This window comes from Eumetopias jubatus, unplaced genomic scaffold, assembly GCF_037043125.1.
Source record: "Eumetopias jubatus isolate StellerSeaLion01/CBP00866 unplaced genomic scaffold, mEumJub1_p1.0 scaffold_12, whole genome shotgun sequence".
In the NCBI taxonomy this organism is placed as follows: domain Eukaryota; kingdom Metazoa; phylum Chordata; class Mammalia; order Carnivora; family Otariidae; genus Eumetopias; species Eumetopias jubatus.
The window spans coordinates 46391378-46412464 of record NW_028274818.1 but is presented as its reverse complement, the minus strand read 5'-3'; the positions used below and the strand labels follow the sequence as shown (position 1 = coordinate 46412464).

General features: G+C 35.3%; 1 protein-coding gene across 1 annotated transcript in view; it reads right to left on the bottom strand.

The window, feature by feature from the left end:
* The window catches only part of HMCN1 (hemicentin 1), a 467830-nt gene that overhangs the window by 194903 nt on the left and 251840 nt on the right, over nt 1-21087 (bottom strand). The window contains exons 21-30 of the mRNA XM_028121561.2: nt 19734-19893; nt 18963-19131; nt 16071-16198; nt 14278-14550; nt 13619-13714; nt 10889-11083; nt 9705-9835; nt 9392-9539; nt 7302-7428; nt 4325-4479 (exon numbers count right to left, since the gene is read on the bottom strand). Coding sequence (XP_027977362.2) covers nt 4325-4479; nt 7302-7428; nt 9392-9539; nt 9705-9835; nt 10889-11083; nt 13619-13714; nt 14278-14550; nt 16071-16198; nt 18963-19131; nt 19734-19893 — 1582 coding nt within the window. The remainder of the gene's footprint in view (nt 1-4324; nt 4480-7301; nt 7429-9391; nt 9540-9704; nt 9836-10888; nt 11084-13618; nt 13715-14277; nt 14551-16070; nt 16199-18962; nt 19132-19733; nt 19894-21087) is intronic.

Genomic DNA, 21087 nt, shown 5'->3' with positions numbered 1-21087 from the left:
TAAGCAATGAATATGGTCAATTAAAGTAACATGTTCACAAACTGATATTGGTATTTGACAGTACATATCTGCATGAAAAGACATTTTCCAAGAGGAAATACATAAGATCTCATTATAGGTCAACATTAACAGATGAACATTTGCAATCAATTTTGGTGAGAGGGATCACTAACTTTGACCTTCAATTAATAAAATTTTATCCCCCCAAAAGAATTCCATTCTTCTCATTAGTAGATTTGTAATTATAAAAAAACTTATAATTTTTAAAATTACTAGAAAAAGGAATTTCATCAATAGACAATTGGTAGAAATTTATTTCTACTTTGATATATAAGTACCTACATAATAGCCTTGATTTTGTCTCATGGTCTGCAAAATCCAAAATATTTACTATCTTGCCCTTTATAAAAAAAGGTTTGCCAAGTCCAAGATAAGTAATTAATACAAATTTAAGCTACCATTTTGAAATCTTAAGGAAGAGCATTTAATTCAGATTTAAAATTTTAATTTTGTTTTAAGGCTATTTATGTCATATGTTAATCTATAAATGCATATCAAACTTCTGGTTCAAATTGCCTAAATCAGCTGGCAATTAGTTAGATGATACATTAATGAAAGCAAGAACATAGGTTCAAATAAATCCTTATTCTTCATGAATGTTTTACAAAGGCATATCATTTGCACTGAAAAGGAGCTATTTAAAAATTTTGCATTTATGAATTTGACAAAAATTACTCAAAGAACATTTCTGATTGACATCTACTGCTTAAATTTGCCAATAAATAAATGTCACTTCCTATTTCAGTTTAATTCATATATACTTTTTTGAGACCTTCTATTTGAGGGAGGTTGTTACGGATAAAGGTTATGAACACACTGCACATTAATATGCACCGCACATATATACTCAAAGACTTTTGTACACTCTGGGCAGGCTCTCAGACTTCCTAAACTCAAACACAAACCTCAGGTTAAAAATCTTTGCCTCTGAACTAATAGCTGTCAGTTTACACGATCTCCCCATAGGATATTAAAAGCTCTTTTATTTCCTTCCTTCTTTCACATCTTTCCCCTCCCTCTTCCCCCACCTCTTATTTTTTCACTCTTAGTTCATCTCCATTTCTTTCCTTATTCAGGTACAACATGCATTTCTGCCTTTCGAGGGCATCACCTGTTTTGTCCTCGTGTTAGTACGTAAATAAGGAAAACAAATGAATCAACTGTGGTGTGAAACACATTATCAATCTGAAATCTACATAAATATTCCTCACAGTTAGCCCAAATATGGCATCTGTTTCATTCATTCTTAGGAATAAAAGCTTTTTCATAAGTGAAATAAAATAAGCTTAAGATTACCCACTTAAGATTACTAAAAAAAAAGAAGCACAGACAAGCTTGCTAGAAAGGAAATGCACTATTTCCTGAATTATAATACTCAAAACCTCACAATGTTGTAATGTCTTTCAACTCAGACAATCCTAGAAAATTTAATCACTATAGATACCTTTCTTCTGGGTGCCTTAGGGCATCATACAGAGTGAACAAGAGGATCTGAAATAAAAGAACCCAAGTTCTATGGAAATAAGTGTCTTACTGAATCACCAAAATGTATTCATCATAGACCCTGGCAACAATACAACAATGTAGAGAAGACTACTCAAAAGCTTAGGGGAAAATTTGCACCTATTATTTAAATGTCTGGTTCTGGTAGGAGGCCAATGGTAGCAATAACACTGTTTAACTTGGATTCATGATTGCCAATCTTTCAGTAATGTTACTCTTTTTTGGAGGGTGTGTCTTTTTATGACTGAATTCTTCCAAGGCTTCTATTTATAGATAGAAATGATTTAAAAGCATGCATTAAATAAAATCTCTTTGATTCAAGAGAGCTATTCAAATTTTATATAAAGACACTAACATTAAAAAAGGGAAATTTCAAATCCAATGAAGTTATATAGAAATCAGGCTAGTAAGACAATGCAATGACCAAGTAAATAATGAAAAACGAGTAACATTTATTAAACTCTTACTTTAAGCCAGGTAACCCAGTAAGTATCTAGCTTTTGATCCTCACAATGACACTATTTTTTTAAAAGATTTTTTATTTATTTATTTGAGACAGAGAGAGAGAGAGAGAGAGCACATGAGCAGGGGGAAAGGCAGAGGGAGAGGGAGAAGCAGGCTTCCCGTGGAGCAGGGAGCCCGATGTGGGGCTCGATCCCGGGACCCTGGCATCATGACCTGAGCCGAAGGGAGATGCTTAACCATCTGAGCCACCCAGGTGCCCATCACAATAACACTATTAAGTAGGTGCTATTATTATCCCCATTTTACAGATGAGGAAACTGAAGATCAAAGGGTTGTGAAACGTGTCCAAAGTCATAAAGCTAGTGAGTGGCAAAAGCTGGATCTCAACTCATCTACCTGTCTCAGAAGCACAAGTTCTTATTACTGACTAGACCAGTGCTGTCCAATAGAAACACAATGCTAACCATATATATAATACAAATTTTTCGAGTAGCCATGCTAAAAAATTTGAAAATAAACAGAGGAAATAAGTTTTCATAATATATTTTATTTAGCCCATTATATACAAAATACCATCATTTCCAGTTTTATTCAATGTAAAATTATTAATTAGATATATTTTCATATTAAGTCTTTGATATCTGGTCTATATTTTATACTTACAGCTTGTGTCAATGTGGACTAGCCACATTTCCAGTGCTCAACAGCCTCCTGTGGCTAGTGGTTACAGTACTGGACAGTGTATCACTAGACCATTCATTCATTCATTTAGCAAACATTTCTTGAGAGCTACCGTGTATCAAAGTAGGGAACCAGCAAAATAAGGCCCTGCTCTTGTGAAGTTTAGCTTCCTTGGAGACAAACAGCAAATAGGTAAATAAACCCATAACTGAGCAGTAACTTATCAGACAGTGATATGTGTTATGACTGGGTGACTGACTGCTTGGATTGGGAAGATCCTGTCAAAAGGTGATATTCCTGAAGTAACTAAAATTTCTTGAGTATCATACACAGTGGAGGGACCGAAATTAGTGCAGTAAGTAAAACCACAATAAGCATGACTGGCCTATTGAGTTCTGTTCCTTTCTATTGGGTAATTCTTTGTGCCTGCACATAATGTTCATGTGCCTTCCTATGACTCTGAGTACTAAAAAAAAATGACTTTGGAATTCACCTTCCTCAGGTGGTATTGAGACTTTTAGTGAAATGAGGGCTAACTCCTGTGGTGGGAACTTAACTGGAAGGGAAGGGCGTCACAAATATAAGGCATTTAAAATATCACCATGCAGGGGCACCTGGGTGGTTCAGTCGTTAAGTGTCTGCCTTCGGCTCATGTCATGATCCCGGGGTCCTGGGATCGAGCCCCACATTGGGTTCCCTGCTCCACGGGAAGCCTGCTTCTCCCTCTCCCACTCCCCCTGCTTGTGTTCCCTCTGTCGCTTTGTCTCTCGCTGTCAAATAAATAAATAAAATCTTAAATAAATAAATAAATAAAAAATAAAATATCACCATGTGGTCAGAATAAAGGCCAAGATGGTATGAAAAGAGAACAATTGAAAGGTCTGCATGCCACTGACTTCATTCAATTCATGCATTTCAACTCTTTTTAGAGGGTTTTTTTTTTTAACCCTTTTAAGGAGATAAACATTTGGTTTATTATATAGTAATCAAATAGGAAATACCAGCCCTCTTGAGTGACATCAACTGAAAATCACTACAATTCTCAAAGAAATCCTTACTTCATGACAAAATGCATTAAAACTGGATGCAATGTCCTACTCTAAAACACATAAGATAGGCTCTTGCTTCTAAAATAAGTAGCATTCCAGGGGCTCCTGGGTGGCTCAGTCGTAAAGCATCTGTCTTCGGCTCATGTCATGATCCCAGGGTCTTGGGATCAAGCCCCGCATCGGGCTCCCTGCTCAGCGAGAAGCCTGTTTCTCCCTCTCCCACCTCCCCTTGTTTGTGTTCCTTCTCTCACTGTGTCTCTCTCTGTCAAATAAATAAATAAAATCTTTAAAAATAAATAATTAAATAAAATAAGTAGCATTCCAAATTATTCAGTATTGAATAAAAGAACAGTTAATATTAAACCCTTCTTTTCAAGTTTTTTTTTTTTTTTTTTTTTAGGGATCGAGAGAGCACATGCGTACATACAATCTCACAAACCTGAGATCATGATCTGAGCTGAAATCAAGAATCAGACGCTTAAGCGACTGAGCCATCCAGGAGCTCCTTCTTTTCAATTTATAGTGAGGATTGATAATAACAAAAAGCATAAGAAAATCACACTTACTGTAGATAGTCAGTTTTATGTCCTTGGCTTGTTTGCCAACTGCATTGGACACAGCACACTGGTAGCGCCCCTTGTCACTTCTTCGTGCATCCTTTAAATGCAAAACTTGTCCCCTGTCTAGAAGTTCAATGTTAGGATCCTCTAAAAATAAAGGCCTAGAAAAAAATAAATTTTATTCTGTGGTTCCATTTTTATTTTCCTATGTTTCCTCTCTTATTGGGCACAACAAAAATCGTTAATCATAGGAGTTTAAAAATATGAATCAAAGTTGTTTTTTTCTGTATGAATCTAAAAGAAATGCAATGATGTGATTAGTACTCCTATTTAGAAAAATGGAATTATTAAAGCACTTTACTAACGAAAGTTAGATAATTATTACTTTGAGATGAAAATTCCCTTCATGTCAAACTTAATTGTTGAATATTAATAGAAACCTGGTAGTGTCATTATTTGTTTCAGTCTTCCTTCTCCGTATTTTCCTTCTTTTTTGTTTGCATAGCTAAAATTTCTATCATCAGTTAGTAAAGTAAAACTAAGAGTATAGGAGCTTGAGGCAAAGCAATATTATTGTTAAGCCAATATCATCATGTACCTGGAAAAGTATTCACAATAGAATGAATAGTTACTACTTCCTAAAGGCAATGATCATGCCAACTTTTCTAAAAAGCAGATATTGTAACAAATATAAATGCTTTCATATATAATCATAAATACTCAAAGATATTTATGCCAGAAGCAGCTCCTCTCTAGTTGTCAAGGAAGTCTTTTTCTACTATGTAGAGTCATTTATTGACTCACTTTACATAACTGGCAGCAGCTTTATGTGATACTTGAAACATGGTTATTAAAGTCTACAATATCCTATGGTTCATACCTTTAAAATCCACTGATCTTCTTTCAGGAAGACCCATAGCTAGTTTTTAAAAATTTGCAGTGACTTAGCCATGATAAATAATTAGATGCACTGGTCTATTAAAAGCCATGAGTCAGACTACACGATTAAATGGAAGCACATTTAATCATCTACAGAAGCACCCTTCACTATTTCTTGGTATGACACTTTGTAGGAAGTTCTCAAAAGCTAAGAGAATAAAGTACCTTAGTTTAATGCATCTTAACTGTTTAAAGGAAGTGAATACTTGATAATGTTACTCAAATTTAAGTAACTTTAAAACTTGTATTGATTGTTAATTATGCAAGTAACATAAAAATTTAAACAAAAAAGTATTATAATAAGAAAAGGTCCTCTTGATTTATTACCCCTAATGTGAGTCTTCTATCTAGACATCTCACCATTGTAAGTTTGGTTTGTATTCTTCAACATGTTTTTTTCTAAACATTTTCACTCTTAAACGTCTTCCCAAAAGAATCTAGTTTGTAAATGGTATTGCTTTCTTCTACTTCTCTTTTCACTTAGCAATAGCTGTAGAGATATTTTTGGTACCTACAGCTTGATCTTACTCTTTTTAATTGCTGCACAGTATTTCACAATATGACTATGCTGTAAGTTTTCTACCCATCTCCTAATGTTGGGTATTAGGCAGTTTTCACTTTTCTGCCACCACAGTGTTTTAGGAATATTACCTACTGTGGTACAAGCCCTCCTGTGGATCCGCGTGAATTCTTACTTCTCTCTCCTAAATCCTGAAAGTGTATTTGCTGCATTACAGCATAAGGGCATTCAAATTTTAATAGATATCAACAAATAGCCTTACAGAGTACTAATTTACATTCTCTGCAACATAGTATTACATCCTGATTTCCCACACTCTAGCCAACCCTTGACATTGTTCAAACCTTTATATATTTATTTATACACTTATTTATTTGCCAATCTGACCTGATTTTTGTTTATATTCTCCAAATTATTGAGAGTGAGCCTCTTTTTCTTTTTTCTTCCAAGTTTTATTTAAATCCCAGTTAGTTAACATACAGTGTAATATTTGTGTCACATGTAAGATTAAGTGATTCATCACTTACATACAACACCCAGTCCTCATTATAACAAGTGTCCCCCTTAATACCCATCATCCATTTAACCCATCTCCTGGCCCACCTCCCCTCCAGCAACCTTGTTTGTTCTCTATAGTTAAGAGTCAGCTTTATTGTTAGCCTCTCTTTCTTCCCCCTCTATGTTCATCAGTTTTGTTTCCTAAGTTCTACATATGAGTGAAATCATATAGTATTTGTCTTTCTCTGACTGACTTATTTCATTAGCATAATACTCTCTAGAGCATCTTTTAATACATTTATTGCTTAACTACAAATTTTTAAATTGCCAGTTTATATCCTCCATTCATTTTTCTCTTGTCTTTTTTATTGATTTATAAAGAAGTTTGCATACTTTACTTATACATAGTTGCATACTTTATTCTATACAATGCAAATCTTTACTCTTAAGTCTTAGACACCTGCTCTCAAAAACCATAATAATACTTGAACTGTGACCATGCTGTGAAAAATAAGCTCTCAAGAACAATATGAATCACTGCAGCTGTATCAGTGTGGGCAAACCTCAGTAGCCCTTGAACATGAAGTCTGGGAAGTATCTATTGCTCTTCTGTGACTGTTCCTTTTTCTACATTTATAGAACTAGCTTAAGTATTCATCTTGTCATAAAAATTTTCTTTTTTCGTAAGTCAAATAGTTCCATGTAAAGGCAAAATTATCTGCATTTGAAGCTTACATTTTTCATTTTTTATTCCAAGCCTTTGGGCAGAGTATTTAGTGTACAGTAAATTTGAGTGCCTCTATGTTTCTAAAATAAGTTTCTGGCATTTATAAAGTTCTTATAATTCATAAGAATAAAAGGTATTACAAGACTTTGAGACAAGTTTTTGAATAATATTGTTTTTCCTTCATGTTCATTTAATAATATTTGTGTTTAAAATAATTGAAAGGGAGAAAATCCATAAGCATTTACACATGTATTTCCTATCAGTTGGACCCTTGCAACAAATAGAGAAAGGGTACTCACTTGCCATCTTTGAACCAGTGAATAATGGGGAAAGGGGTGCCTTTGACTTGGCATTCGAGGGTGATGTCATGGTTGAGGACAACAGAGACTTCATTTGGGGAGCTGGCACCTATTATGGTGGGTGGGACTTGAACAAAACATTTTATCATGAAAATCTATGACTTCACAAAAAAGTGGGGGGTAGGAAGAGCAGATTATTATTGACTTCTACAGTATTTCAATAAGATTTTAATATTACAAATAAAATAACACACAACAATACTTTTCATATTGCATCTGTGGACCCACCCAAATGCTAAATTTAAATATAGGAACACATTCATGAAAGATTCACTAGCAGGACAATTACCTGCAAAAACTAACTCATTTTGAGGAGTGCAAAAGGAGTTGAGAATATAAATGAGCAGTGAAGCTCATATAATGCAATTTATTACTGTTATACATTTTAGATAACAAATGGCATCAACATTAATTTTATAATGTTCAAATTCTACATATTATAACATAGTGCTGTTTGAAGTATATTACCCTTATTTCTTTTAAAGGGCCTCTATGCTACAATTGGATAGAAGACCTGTGGAAATGACTATGCTAGTTTTTCTTCTCAGAATTACTAAAATATTGAAGAATTCTTGTACGCTTCCCTGACTTTGAAATCCTCTCCCTTCATATCATGTTAAGATGTTTGGCCTTCATCTTCAGGGCAATGACCAACAACCAAAGTAGCTCCCTCAGTAGAGGAGGGGTGTGATCAGATTTTTGTTTTAAGACCACATTGGCTGGGGGATGAAGAATGGATTTGAGTGGCAAAGAGTGGATGAAGGGGAGCAGTTCAGAGGTTACTACATTAATTTGGCTTATAAATGATGATACTTTCACAGTTAGAAATGAAAGGAAGTAGATAGTTCAACATTGGATTAGGAAGTAGACTTGACAGGATGTAGATACATTTAAGGAGTTGGGGAGAGGTAGATGGAAAGAATGAGTGCTAGGTTCTAGCAGAAGCAAGTGGGTGGATGGACATGTTTTGCACTGTGATGGGGATCACTGAAGATGACCCCAGATGAACAGATGTTCACTGAGACCTTTCTGTTTGATATGCCCCGAAGACATTGAGTTAAGACACTGTGGAAAAGATGAGATATATATTCTTAGAGCTCAGGGAAGAAGTCTGAGCTGGAAATAAAAATTTGGGAGTCATCAGCACACAGAATTCAAAGTAAATGAATGCCAAGAGAAATAATGCCAGTGTGACTAATGATAGAAAAAGATTACTTAGTTTGTTTTTTATAGCCTGTACTTAAATATTATAAGAATAATTTTGGTAGAGGAAATGCAAAGTATTTCAGGCTCTGAGAAGACTAATGAGAGGGATTATTTTTATGCTGAAGCAGCTTAAAAATGGTTATTTGAATGCAGCATCATTCCCAGACTTAGAAACATATGCCCATATGGATGAACAAAATATTGAAAAGGGTGGAAGTCATTTTATCACAAAGTAAACTTTAATTGGCAAATATAATTTCATAAACTAAAATTATAAAATTTTAAATTTATGAGTACTATTAAAATTTTCTAAATGTCTTATATCTCAATTCCTCTACCCACACTCAGAATTTTCCCCTCTTAATTAGGATCAGGGCAGAGGTGATTTAGTTATGAGTTAATTAGAATTGCAGGGAAAGGTGCATTTGCTACTTTTCTCCAGTTCAAGTTACAATCTAGCAGCTTCATGTGTCAAGAGCATTAATGAGTTTTACTCTGCATCATCCTGTATAATTACTTCCCAGAGAATTTCCTGCCTACCTAATGGGAGAAATCAACAAGAGTAGTAATTTATTATTTTATGCATAAGATAGTACCAAATATCCACAGACATCTCTATGATAAATAATAAAAAACTTAAAATATTCTATAACATATGATTCCGGTTAACCAATATTAAAGACAAAAATAATGAAAGAGTGAAACAAATGATATTTCTCTTTTCAATTTTTTAATCTCTTTGCTCTTTCATAACTGTCAGCTCCATCCTATTATAAGAAACGCATCTGAAAATTGTAGCATTTTTAAAAGACTGTTTCCCTTACCTAACACATCGATGTTAAAATACTTCTGAGAAGTGCCTGCAATATTAACTGCTTTGCAGGAATATCTTCCTGCATCCTCTGGAGTGACTTTGAAGAGCTTTAATATCTTCCCATTGTTCACAATCTGAGTAGTGCTGCTTTCAGTCACCTTCAAAGGCCAAAATGGTCAGTGTTATTTCCAATCCCAATACAAATGCACAATTAGGAATTGACGCAGAAGTTTTATATCATTATTAATAAGAAAGTCACATTTGAATGATTTATTTCAGAGGCAGAGGCAAGGAATTATACATATTCTGATGTCTTCATTTACCTGGATGTCATCTTTGTACCACATAATGATGGGAGAAGGAGTACCTTCAACTTCACAAAAGAGATTGGTCAGCTGATTGACCAACACAGATACGTTTGTTATTTGTTCTTTATCTTTAATTACTGGAGGAACTGCAAAAAGAGGAGTCATGGCTAGATAATTTTGTAATAAATGTTACTTATGACGTTTCTTTACACAGGCCTTTAGAAAGCAAATTCTAAGATATCTGATAGCTAGAAAGGCTGGTCATATTTAAGCACATGCCTTAACATAAAAGGAAAAATCTTGACCAATATATGTATAAATAACTCTTATTAAAGTTTTACTTTAATTAACAGTTCAGAGTTTTGAAGTGAGGATAAAACTTAGGATAAATTTAAGGGAGAAACTAGTTATTCTGCATACCACTCAAAATGTAAACTGCTAGGGTCTTAATGAAGTCACGAGAGGGACTCACTACTTTGCTGATGGAAGTGCATATTGACCAGTGTCTATGGAAGTCAATAACCATGAAATTTTAAAATGAACATAACCTGTGACTGATGCAAAATGACCAATGTACAAATATTTCATTAAAGTGTTACTTATAATAACAAATAATTGGTAACATCTAAATGTTCACCATTAATAGATGAAGGTTAAGGAAATCATGGCATAGCCATACAGTGGGATGCTATATAGGTATAAATAAGAGTTAGGAATAATGAATAATCCCCAAGATAGATATTTTAGTAAAATAGACAAGGTGTAGAGTAATGGATACAATGTTCTTCTATATATATATGTACCTTTTTATACACAAAAAGAGGATAAAATATATATTCATATTTCCTTGTTACATATAAAATATCTCTGGGAAAATACACGTACACACACACACACACACACACACACACAAAGTTAAATTTCTTTGCCATTAGGGAGGGTAAGTAGATAGCTTAGCTTAGGTCATAAAACTTTTTGACTATTCTACTACTGAATTTTAAATAAAGTCACAATAAAAAATTACATGAAATTTTAAATCAATCAATTAACCAATGCAATCAGATTATCAATTTCCTTTTGATAACATTCTATTCACATTAATATTAAATAATACTACATTGAAAGAATAACTTACAAATATTAAGACAGAAAATGTCACATATTCAAGTATATGATTTTGGTATTTTATCTATGTTTACCATGGACTTTGAGGTTATATTTTTTTTCTGTGGTTCCAGCTTCATTGACTGCCACACAGATGTAGTCCCCATTGTCAGAGGGTGTAACAGAAGCAATAACCAACAATGTGCCATCTTCCAAAACAGAAATACCAGGCTCTCTGCCCGTCAGCTCCCTACCATTCCATATCCATTTGATGGTTGGTTTGGGGGTCCCTAAACAAGAAATCAGAGTTTTGTGGTATTTTATAATAAAATTAGTAATCATTATTAAATACATTGAGAAGAAACAAAAACTTTGTTATGACTATAATTTGTACTCTAAGGTACTATGCTACTCTCAAGATATTTCTCCTGGCATGAAATTTCAAAGAGATTATGGTATTTAATGCCTCTAATTTCTGATCAGTCTCAAGAGACCTGTGATCTCTACTGTAGACTTCGAGCAAGTTGTCTTTATCAAGACTTTCAGAAGACAGTAAGCAAACCAAAGCATTTTCTTGTGTGAGTTCATGGTAATTAGTGGGGAAAAAACTATATTGATCAAAATGAAGAGAGTTTGGGGGTAAAAATAAATGAAGAACAAAAAGCAAGAGGCTATCACAGGAATACAACATAAAGATTGCCCAACCAAGTAGGGTCATAAGTGCAGAAGCGATGCTTTATATAGTAGAGATGAGGAAATTTTACTACTAACACATTTGGTGATCTCATGCTGTTAAACAAAGGACAATAGGAACAATTCTTGACTTTTTATACTGAAAAGAAAATTGGGAAAGCAGAGAGCAAGACTGATTTCCTAGATTTATTTATGAATAAGTGGAAATGATGTGCTGATGAGTGGAAGTGATAAAACCATCTTGAAGTATGTAATAGAGCCAAAAGCACATACTGGAAATAAACAAACATTAATTCTATATTAAGAATGTATTTATTTAGCAAACGATGTGTCAGGCACTAGTCTAAGTACTTTCAAAATTTAATTAATACCTATAAAAATAAAAAGAAAGGATATCAAATTAATGTGGTTGCCTGACATTGTTAATAATCTTATATTAAAGGACAATAAAAAATATTAAAGTACTGGCATCCAAGTACTTTAATCCAAGACAATTACAAAAGAATGGCAGAATATATAAAACATGTGGCTAAGGCTAAACTGAAATTGAGTTAAGGACTTATCAAAGTGACTATGAAAGTTGTATTTATGAGGAAAAAAAATAAAACAAAAAGATTGGCCTATTTCATTGTGCTAACAGTAAAAAGCTGACTGATGAGAAAGAGAAGGTGAACAGATGGACTACAGTTTTCTATGTTGTCAAAGAAAAGAAAGGGGTATAATCATTGCTTCATTTCTTCACATGCCACTCATTCCTTTATGCATTTCAATCAGACTTCTCAATGAATGCTTGTTGAGTGAGTAAATGAAAAATTAAACAAGTGAGCAAAAGAAGTTGTATTATCTTTAACTTATAAATGGTGGAACCATCATGTACAAGATGAAATTTGTTGCACAAGACAATGAAAAGGCATGTAGCTACTTTAAATGAACCTAAGAATTATAACCCAGGTGACAATGGAGAACCTAAGAGGTGGTTTTTCAGAGTGTAAAAGGCAAGTCAAAACAGCTGGGAAAAGGGAAGTCTAAGCCAGCGCTGGAGTCTGGGATCCAACAGAGAGCAAAGAGCAACAGTGCTACTGGTAGCGATCCAGAGGCATCGAATACTCATTGCAAATACCTGAACTTAAACCCTCGAAGGGTCTCCTCTCCAGGCCTTGCCTCCCCCCTCACTGCTATGGGGATAGTTACTGATAATTATCTTGATACGTGAAAAGCTTGTTTAAGTTCTCTTGTAATGCTGGTAGAAAAAAACCATTGGTGAGAGCCACTGTGGAGAGATGCAAAATCTTGCTACAGAAGCAGGAACAGCCATGAGACCCTTCATCTGCTGCTGCCTCCAGGAACAATCGCTAAGAGGCCTTTGTGGGAGCACTGATGGTACCAGCTGCATGGAGGTGATGGAAAGAATACTGTCTGGAATTTGCCAGAACTGCTGTAGACCTGTTGAGTCACTGTGGATGAAAGCAAACATGAAAAAGAGGACGTTCTGAACCACCTACTTACTTCTGAACTTACTCTGGCATCCAGAGTAAGGCTGATAGTGACAATGCCTCTTTCACATCCCCCTGAGGGAAAATAGTAACAGTTTCCTGCCCGTAAACATGGGGGGATAGAAAGCCCAGAAATTCAGGGAGGTAAAAGGGGTCTGGATAAGCCCCAGAGTGTCAAGTTAGAACCTGAGCTTTAGGATTACCAGTAGAGGGTAAATCCAAGAAAAAGGGTTTCTAGAAGAGCAGTATCCAGAACAAACAGGGGGTTAGTCCTAAATCATACCTCTGAGTGAGATAAATGCAGAAAATTCTGAATAGCTCTAGCTATCACATTTTAAAGAGAAATCCTATCAAAACCGAATGAACTAAGAAGTGACAGGAAGGAGCCTGAATGACTTGGGAAACACAGTAGATAGGGCAAGCTTGGAAGAACAGAAGGCTTTTCCACTGAAGTAAATAAAACACCTGTGAGGCAAAAACACCTATTCAAAGAGCTGTTATTTAAAAGAAGGATTAATGCCCAAATGTTATAACAAGGACTGACAAGTGGATCTTTTCAAAAAGATACTTTGGGTTCAACAGAGAATTCTGGAATAATATAACATTATGCTAATGCCCATACGTCCAAGGACTACACACCTTTTGCAGGACATGGAAATGCAATGCGTTCATTGGCCACTCTTTCTTGGAATGGAGTGTTATATGGAGGTTCTAGGTCTTCTAGTGTAGGTAGTTCTATTAGAAAAATAAATGCATTATCATAGGCTTTCCTTAAGCAATATCAAACTCTCTTGAAGCATCATCCACCAGCTACACTGGTGAACTGCTATCTTTCCTGATTCTTCTCCTAAATATGACACATATTTATAGCTGCCAGACACTTTACTGCAGTACATGTATCAAACTGCTAAAAATATCCGGTCAAATATTTCGCTAGAAAAGACAAGTTATAGGGTGCCTGGGTGGCCCAGTCAGTTAAGAGACCGACTCTTGATTTGGGCTCAAGTCATAATCTCAGGGTCATGAGATCAAGCCCTGCCTTGGGCTCTGTGCTCCGCTCAGAGTCTGTTTGGGATTCTCTCTCTCTCTTCTCTCTCTCTCTCTCAAGTAAATAAAATCTTTGAAGTAGACAACTGCAGGGAGCATTACCCGATTTTAATTTTCTACATAGTATTTCTCATGACCTGTATTTCTTACTTATCTGCTTACTTTCTGCCTACTCAAAGTAGAACAGCTTATGCCAGCAGGTTGTATAATATACCCCCACCATACACATATTTTTCTGTGCCAAAAATCACCTTGGACTTGTAGTGTTATTTCCGTTTCATCACTGCCGGCTATGTTAGTAGCGACACATGTATATAGGCCGGCATCAGAGAGCATGGCTTGGTCGATGCTTAATGTTCCATCTAAATTGCTAACATGCTGCACTCCGTCAACCAGCAAGGCACTTCCGCCCTTAAACCACGTGATTACAGGAAGAGGCGTCCCTTGAGTGTTGCACGGAACGTCCACTCTTTGACCAACTTGGACTTTCATAAGTTTAGGGCCACGCTGTATCTTTGGAGGAACTAGACACAATTTTGAGTATTAATAATTCAATTTAAAAAATTCCTTTCTCTTCTCACTTTTAATGCGAACTCCTTACCAAGAGGCAGCATGAGAAAGTGGAACAATCTCAGGATTTGGACCCAGGCTCAGGGGTCCACTTACTAGCTGTGTGATCTAGGGCAAGTCAGTAAATTTCCTGAGGCCTGTTTCCTTGATAATCCAGGCAAAAATAACCTCTTCAATATCAGTACACTGCAAGGATTATGGGCAATAATAAATATAAAATCCCTCATGCCAAACTTGAGGAAAAGGCAAGTGTTTAAAAATGTTAGGTTTCCTTTAATTTATAAATAATTTTAAAGTTTAAAACCCTCTTAAAAGGCAATGATTTCTATAATATAAGGGAGTAAAAGAAAAAGCATTTCTCTTCAGGTACTCCTAGTTTTTGTGGTCTTTGTAGAAGGTTTAGCCAGACAGTAAGAAAAGTTTCTCATAAAAACCTTTGCTAATTTCAGAGAAGAAAATCAAAATCAAGTCTCTATTACTTCTCTTTATCTACCTTCCTTTAGAAATTTAAATGAGATAATTAATCAAAACATTGGCAAGTATTATTCGTTTCCACATACATGCTTTAACACTACAGAATCAATTTGACTCATAAGGATATCATTAGAATTTATGTACCTTACATTGCTAAAAAGCCCCATCCCTCTGTCCATTTTTTAAAACTTAATATTTAACCAATACATTCTAAAGGTTGTAACAACCTTATAATTTTGAGAGGATTGTTATTATCATTTTATGAAAGAGAAAACTAAAGGTAAGAGAGATTAGGTAATATGCCCAAGATACCCTAGAGCTAGGAAATGATGGAATTCTCACTGGATCCCAAATCCCATGGTAAATAGGACACTATTATAGTGATTGATCTGAGAGTGAAATCAGGTCAATGTTATCTGAGAAAATCTTTTCCTGAAATTTGAATATCTGGCACCTACACAATGCCTGACAGAGTATGTACTCACTAAGCATGTGTTGAATAAATAAATATTTGGACAGACTATGGTAAAATTGAGGGAATAAAACAGATTAACTAGAAAGTTTTTAAAAAAGTTAAACAGTTCCAGGAAGCAGAATGTTTTCAGTTGCTGAATTCTCTGAATATTGAAAATGACCATTCAAATACTAGTAAATTCTTCTTTGAGAACCCACATTCACTTCCACAAAAAGCCATCAGTCTAAACATATTTTCTTTTTTTTACATTGTATCAATAGTTGTCATAAGTGACTGTAGACATTTAGTAAAATGGAGAGCCAAAATTTTAATACTGTTCATTTGAGGAAAAGGGGAAAAGTTGTCTACAGATGGCAAATAAACTTTCCAGAGCAAAGGAAAGAAAAATCACAAGTCTCCAATTTTAGAAAATTTTTCTCTAATTACTCTATATACAATTTAGAGATTAACTATCAAAGAAACTGGTATGACGGATTTTCCTGTGGCCAGTACACAGATATCATATGTCTTCATTTCAAAACTCACCATGGACATTTAATTTAACAGACTGAGTCACGTTCCCAGCTATATTTGTGGCAACGCAAAGATACATCCCACTATCTGAAACGCGGGTCTCAATGATCTTCATTGAACCAGAAGGGAGGAATGTGTGTCTAAAAGAAAGAAACCACATAGTAGACCATAGAACATGAGAATTTAAATATCTCCAATGCAGCTGCACTTCAGTGTGAAATTACTACTCTGCAAGCAGTTTTTGAAACCATTCTCCCATCTATATTATTTATATACACTTTAAAAGTCAGGAATTTTCATAATTATATTGTGTATTTGTATATATTTTGTATTGTGTATATATTCTGTATGACGTTCTGACAACTATAAAATCAGTTTTCTTTTACTTTTAGATCTAACTTAATGACCTGAAATTATCAAAAAATTATATATCTCTCTGCCTTGTTAAGTTGTGACTACACAAAGCAAATATATATTTTAGTAAGTTTTGAACATATTTTGAATACTGTATTGCTTTTTTTGCAATGCTTCATTAAAAAATTTAGTGTGTTAAAATAAAGGCAAAAGAAGGTACATACGTAATTCTCAAAAATTTATTGAATATATTCTTCCTACAGGACAATAATGTAGTTGAGTGAGCCAGATCTACATATAAAAATGTTATTATGTTAATTGTATTGAAATAGCTTTAAGGCGGAGAGGGCCAGAGAGACCTGTTTAATATCGAGATTTCTTATAAGCCTAGGAAAAAGAAAGTTGTTCTACTGGCCCTGAGACAGAAAAATGAATAAATAGTTAAGGACAGAATTCCCCCCAAAAGAAATAAGCATATAGGAGAATCCAACATATAATACGCAATAACAGAGGTGATATTACAAAGAGCAAGGAAAGGGGTGATTATTCCAAAAATGATGTTGGGCAACAGGTTCTCCACATGGGAAAAATAAATAAATAACTAAAAATAGAGCACTACCCATACTAGACACAACATAAAAATTCAGATGGATTAAGGTCCGTAATGTGAAAAACAAACTTAAAATAGTAGAATAGAACACTGGTGGCCATGTTAATATCTTTCATAAAGTACAAGTTTTAAAAACAGATTAATACACCGAGCTACAAAAAAAAATGTAAAATTCTGTATAATCAGACATCACACATTAAAAGCCTTGCAGTGGTCTGAGAAAAGATATTTTCAACACATACAACAAAAGACTGTTATTAAGAATACAGACCCAATTTCTATATTCAACTAGAAAAAGACAAGCAAGTCACCAGAAATCTGTGCAGCAGGCTTAAAGAGAGGCAAGTCACAGATGACACAAATGCCAACAAACAAGTAAAAGCATTCTGGGCTCCCTGGAAGTCAGTCACATGAAAACTCAGATAGTTGCAAGATACCATTTCACACCCATCTGAACAACAAAAATGTTTAAGTCCATCAACATCATGCATTGATGATAACGGGGAAGTAGGTACACCTATATTGTAATGGGAGAAAGGTAAACCAGTAGTGCCTCTTTGGACAGCAATTTAGCATTTTCTACAAAGCTGAAAGTAGGAATTCATCCTGACCAGAAACTGTAGCTCTAGGTACCAGTCCTAAAGAAATTCATGCATGTGTATATAGAGAGACATACATAACGATATTCACTAAAAAGCCTTGTTTGTAAAACTAAAAATCCAAAACCAAACCAAAGAGAAACAAACAAAACCCTGAATGTCCATACACTGGGAAATGTACACACAAAATGTAGAATATGTATATGGTAGTTAAAAATGAATAAATGAAAAAATGTGGACTTAAAAAAACAAGCAGAATAATAAGAATATTTAATATGTTACACAGCAAATTGAAAACAGACACAAAAAGCAAAAGTAAAAACACAGAAAACAAGAGCCCTCTACAGTTTTAGAATGGATGCATAGAAAGCACATGAATTCTGTGGCAGTATTTGGCCCTGGGAAGGGAGAAAAGAGAACGGGGAGGAAAACAAGGAAACTTCAACTGTATCTGTAATACGGTATTTCTTTCATTCAAAATATCCAAAGCAAATATTTTTCAAAGAAATAGTAAGCTTATGTAGTTCTTAATTGTCTTTCTTACCCTCACCAGGGGTGGGACACTACAGTAGCATGAACATATAGCTTCATAACTATACATCAGTAAGTTTAACAGAGCTGGAAACTATAATTCTTATTCCACCATTTACTTCTGGCATGATATTGAGTTAAAATAGTAATTGTTACTATTCCTTGAGAACTAGAGACAGGGGGTGTGGAATATACATTATCTTATATAATCCTTTTGCGCAAATATGAACTCCATTTTATAAACAAGAAATCTAAGGTTTGGAGGGCCACTGAAAAAAATTGCCAAAAGTTTCAGGCAAGCTTTAAGTGGTGGAGGTAAATTTAACCTTGTACCTGCATGGCAACAAAGGTGGTACCTTAAAGGCTCTGGCATTCTGCTTTCTGTGTCACTTAGCCTATCAAATGTATTGTCTCAGTGGGCCTTTAGAAGTCTAAGGGTTTAATCAAGAAAATTTTTACAAAACCATCTAACGGAAGTCAAGTCTTAGACATTAGAGTACTTACTGTGTTTTACTGCTCCTGTGGGATTAATGAGATTCTATGTGTCCTATACACACAAATATGCTCCATTTCAATAACTACCTTGTATATGCACCCGTGGGAATTTATGTCAAAGTTGGGTGTTGGCATTCCCGATATTAAAGAGTGATTTAGAAAGTATACATATATTTTCTGTAGGCTCAGATATATGTGTGAATTATCCCAAATTTAAAAGTTATTTTTTGAAATATCTGAAAACCTGAATAGGTACACCCTCCTGCCCTAAGAGATTCTGTTTTCGCATGTTGCAGTTCATCCCAGATCCCCTACCTTGGAGAGAATGGAGAGATGAGCTGGGTCTCTTTGGCCCAGGTAATGATGGGTGGGGGTAAGCTCTTTACTTCACATGGGAGTGTCACCTCTTCCCCTGCAAGGACGGAGATCTCAACAGGCTTATCCTGGGACAGTCCTCGTTGATCTCCAAACACTCTGGGCTTTACTAAAATAAACACATGTTTTGGAAGGGAAATAGTACATTGAAAACACTTAACTTACATTCAAATGTGGACTATTAATATTCTTTAAAAATGTACAAAAAGATGCTGCTGTCTATTCCAAAGTTTCAGGGCATATCGAATACTTTCCATTGATACATTTATAGCGAGAGCTGAAAGGAAAATGACCAGAAAGTTTCCCTTTTTAGTTCTTCCTTTTGTAATATAATGAAGAGGTCAGCTGAAATGCCCTTTCAGAGTCTGCCATTTGTACAAGGAACCCCTCAAGGCAGAGTGCTCACCAAGACATAGCTGAGGTTTGGCTTTGCTAGGGGTTTTAACTAACTGGTGTTTCTGAAGCTGGTTGGGTGCAATAAGTATACTCCTCAGGAAAACACCACAAAATTTTTCCGAATAGCTATACAATTACTCTCCCTTTAAATAAGAATCTCAGTAGAGGAGATGTTGGTTGGCAGTAAAAAGGCGTTTTTGCAAAATGCAGTTCACATTAGGAGAACAGCCCCTTGTAATATGATTTGGGAGAGAAATGTGAGTTTTGGCGCTGGCAGACAGTGTCAAAGAAAAACATTCCTCCGGGGGCTCTCACCGTAGACGGTCAGCTGCACTTTCCTTTTGGCGTAGCCAGCTGCATTGGTGGCAGTGCAGACATACTCCCCGCTCTCTTCACCCCCAGGTGACACCACATACAAACTTCCGTCAGCCCCTGCGGAAAACTTAGCACTGCTGGTGGAAATCAGCTCCCCTTTCTGCAAAACACAACAAAGAGTGTTTTTTAAGATAATAAAGGAGTGACTTCACGTCTGGAAAAGGAAGAGAGGAAGAAAAAGATCTCCATGGGGGGAACATACGAGATTAAAAAAAATGCTAATTTGAAGTAAGTTATTTACACGAAAAATTAAGCAAATAAAGCAAAGGCGGTATTTCTTCATACTGAACCATGTCCCCTTTGTTCCAGAGCTACTTAAAAATGGAGGGAATAATGGTAATAGTAATGAATGGGACAGTTGATTATGTTAGGCACGCACTGTTGTTTTGAGCACTTCACATGAATTAACTATTTTCACATTCAAAACAATTATATGAGTAGGAACTACCATAATCACCATTTTATAGATGAAAATATTAAAGCTTGGGGATGACGTGGAGTAACAGTCAGTCTGTGGTAGAGCTGGGACTTGAACCCTGGCAGTCAGGCTCTGGACCCCAAACTCTTTTTTTTTTTTTAAAGATTTTATTTATTTATTTGAGAGAGAGAGAGAGAATGAGAGATAGAGAGCACGAGGAAGAGAGGTCAGAGGGAGAAGCAGACTCCCCGCTGAGCAGGGAGCCCGACGTGGGACTCGATCCCGGGACCCCAGGATCATGACCTGAGCCGAAGGCAGTCGCTTAACCAACTGAGCCACCCAGGCGCCCTGGACCCCAAACTCTTAACCTCTGTGCTTTATCACAGCACAAAGGCCACTCTGGCCTTTCATTTTTACATTTTCCTGAAATGCATTAAACTTCTATACAGTACCAGACGCTACAGCACTGGATTTTTGTGTCCAGAATGCAGAAATCTTAACCTTTTTATTTAACTTACAGATGTCAGGACCAATTTTATATTTCAGAGCTTTTTAGATATATAAACTTAAATGGTATTTACCATACATACATACATACATGTATTTACCATACATACTTGGGATGTAGTACTAATTATACAAATGCCATATTTTGTTATTATGCCATCATTTCATATTACTTACAGCTGCCAGATTTAAATTAATTTACAGAAAATATATGCTGTTTTCATGACTGTTCAAAGATGAAAAGGACTTCCTTAGGAAATGGGTTTTTCCTCACTGCAAGAATACAAGTAGAAGCCAGACAACTTCACGATAGGGACACAGAGGGAAATAAATGAGTTCTGTGTATGTCTTATTTTGGCTTCCTAAGAG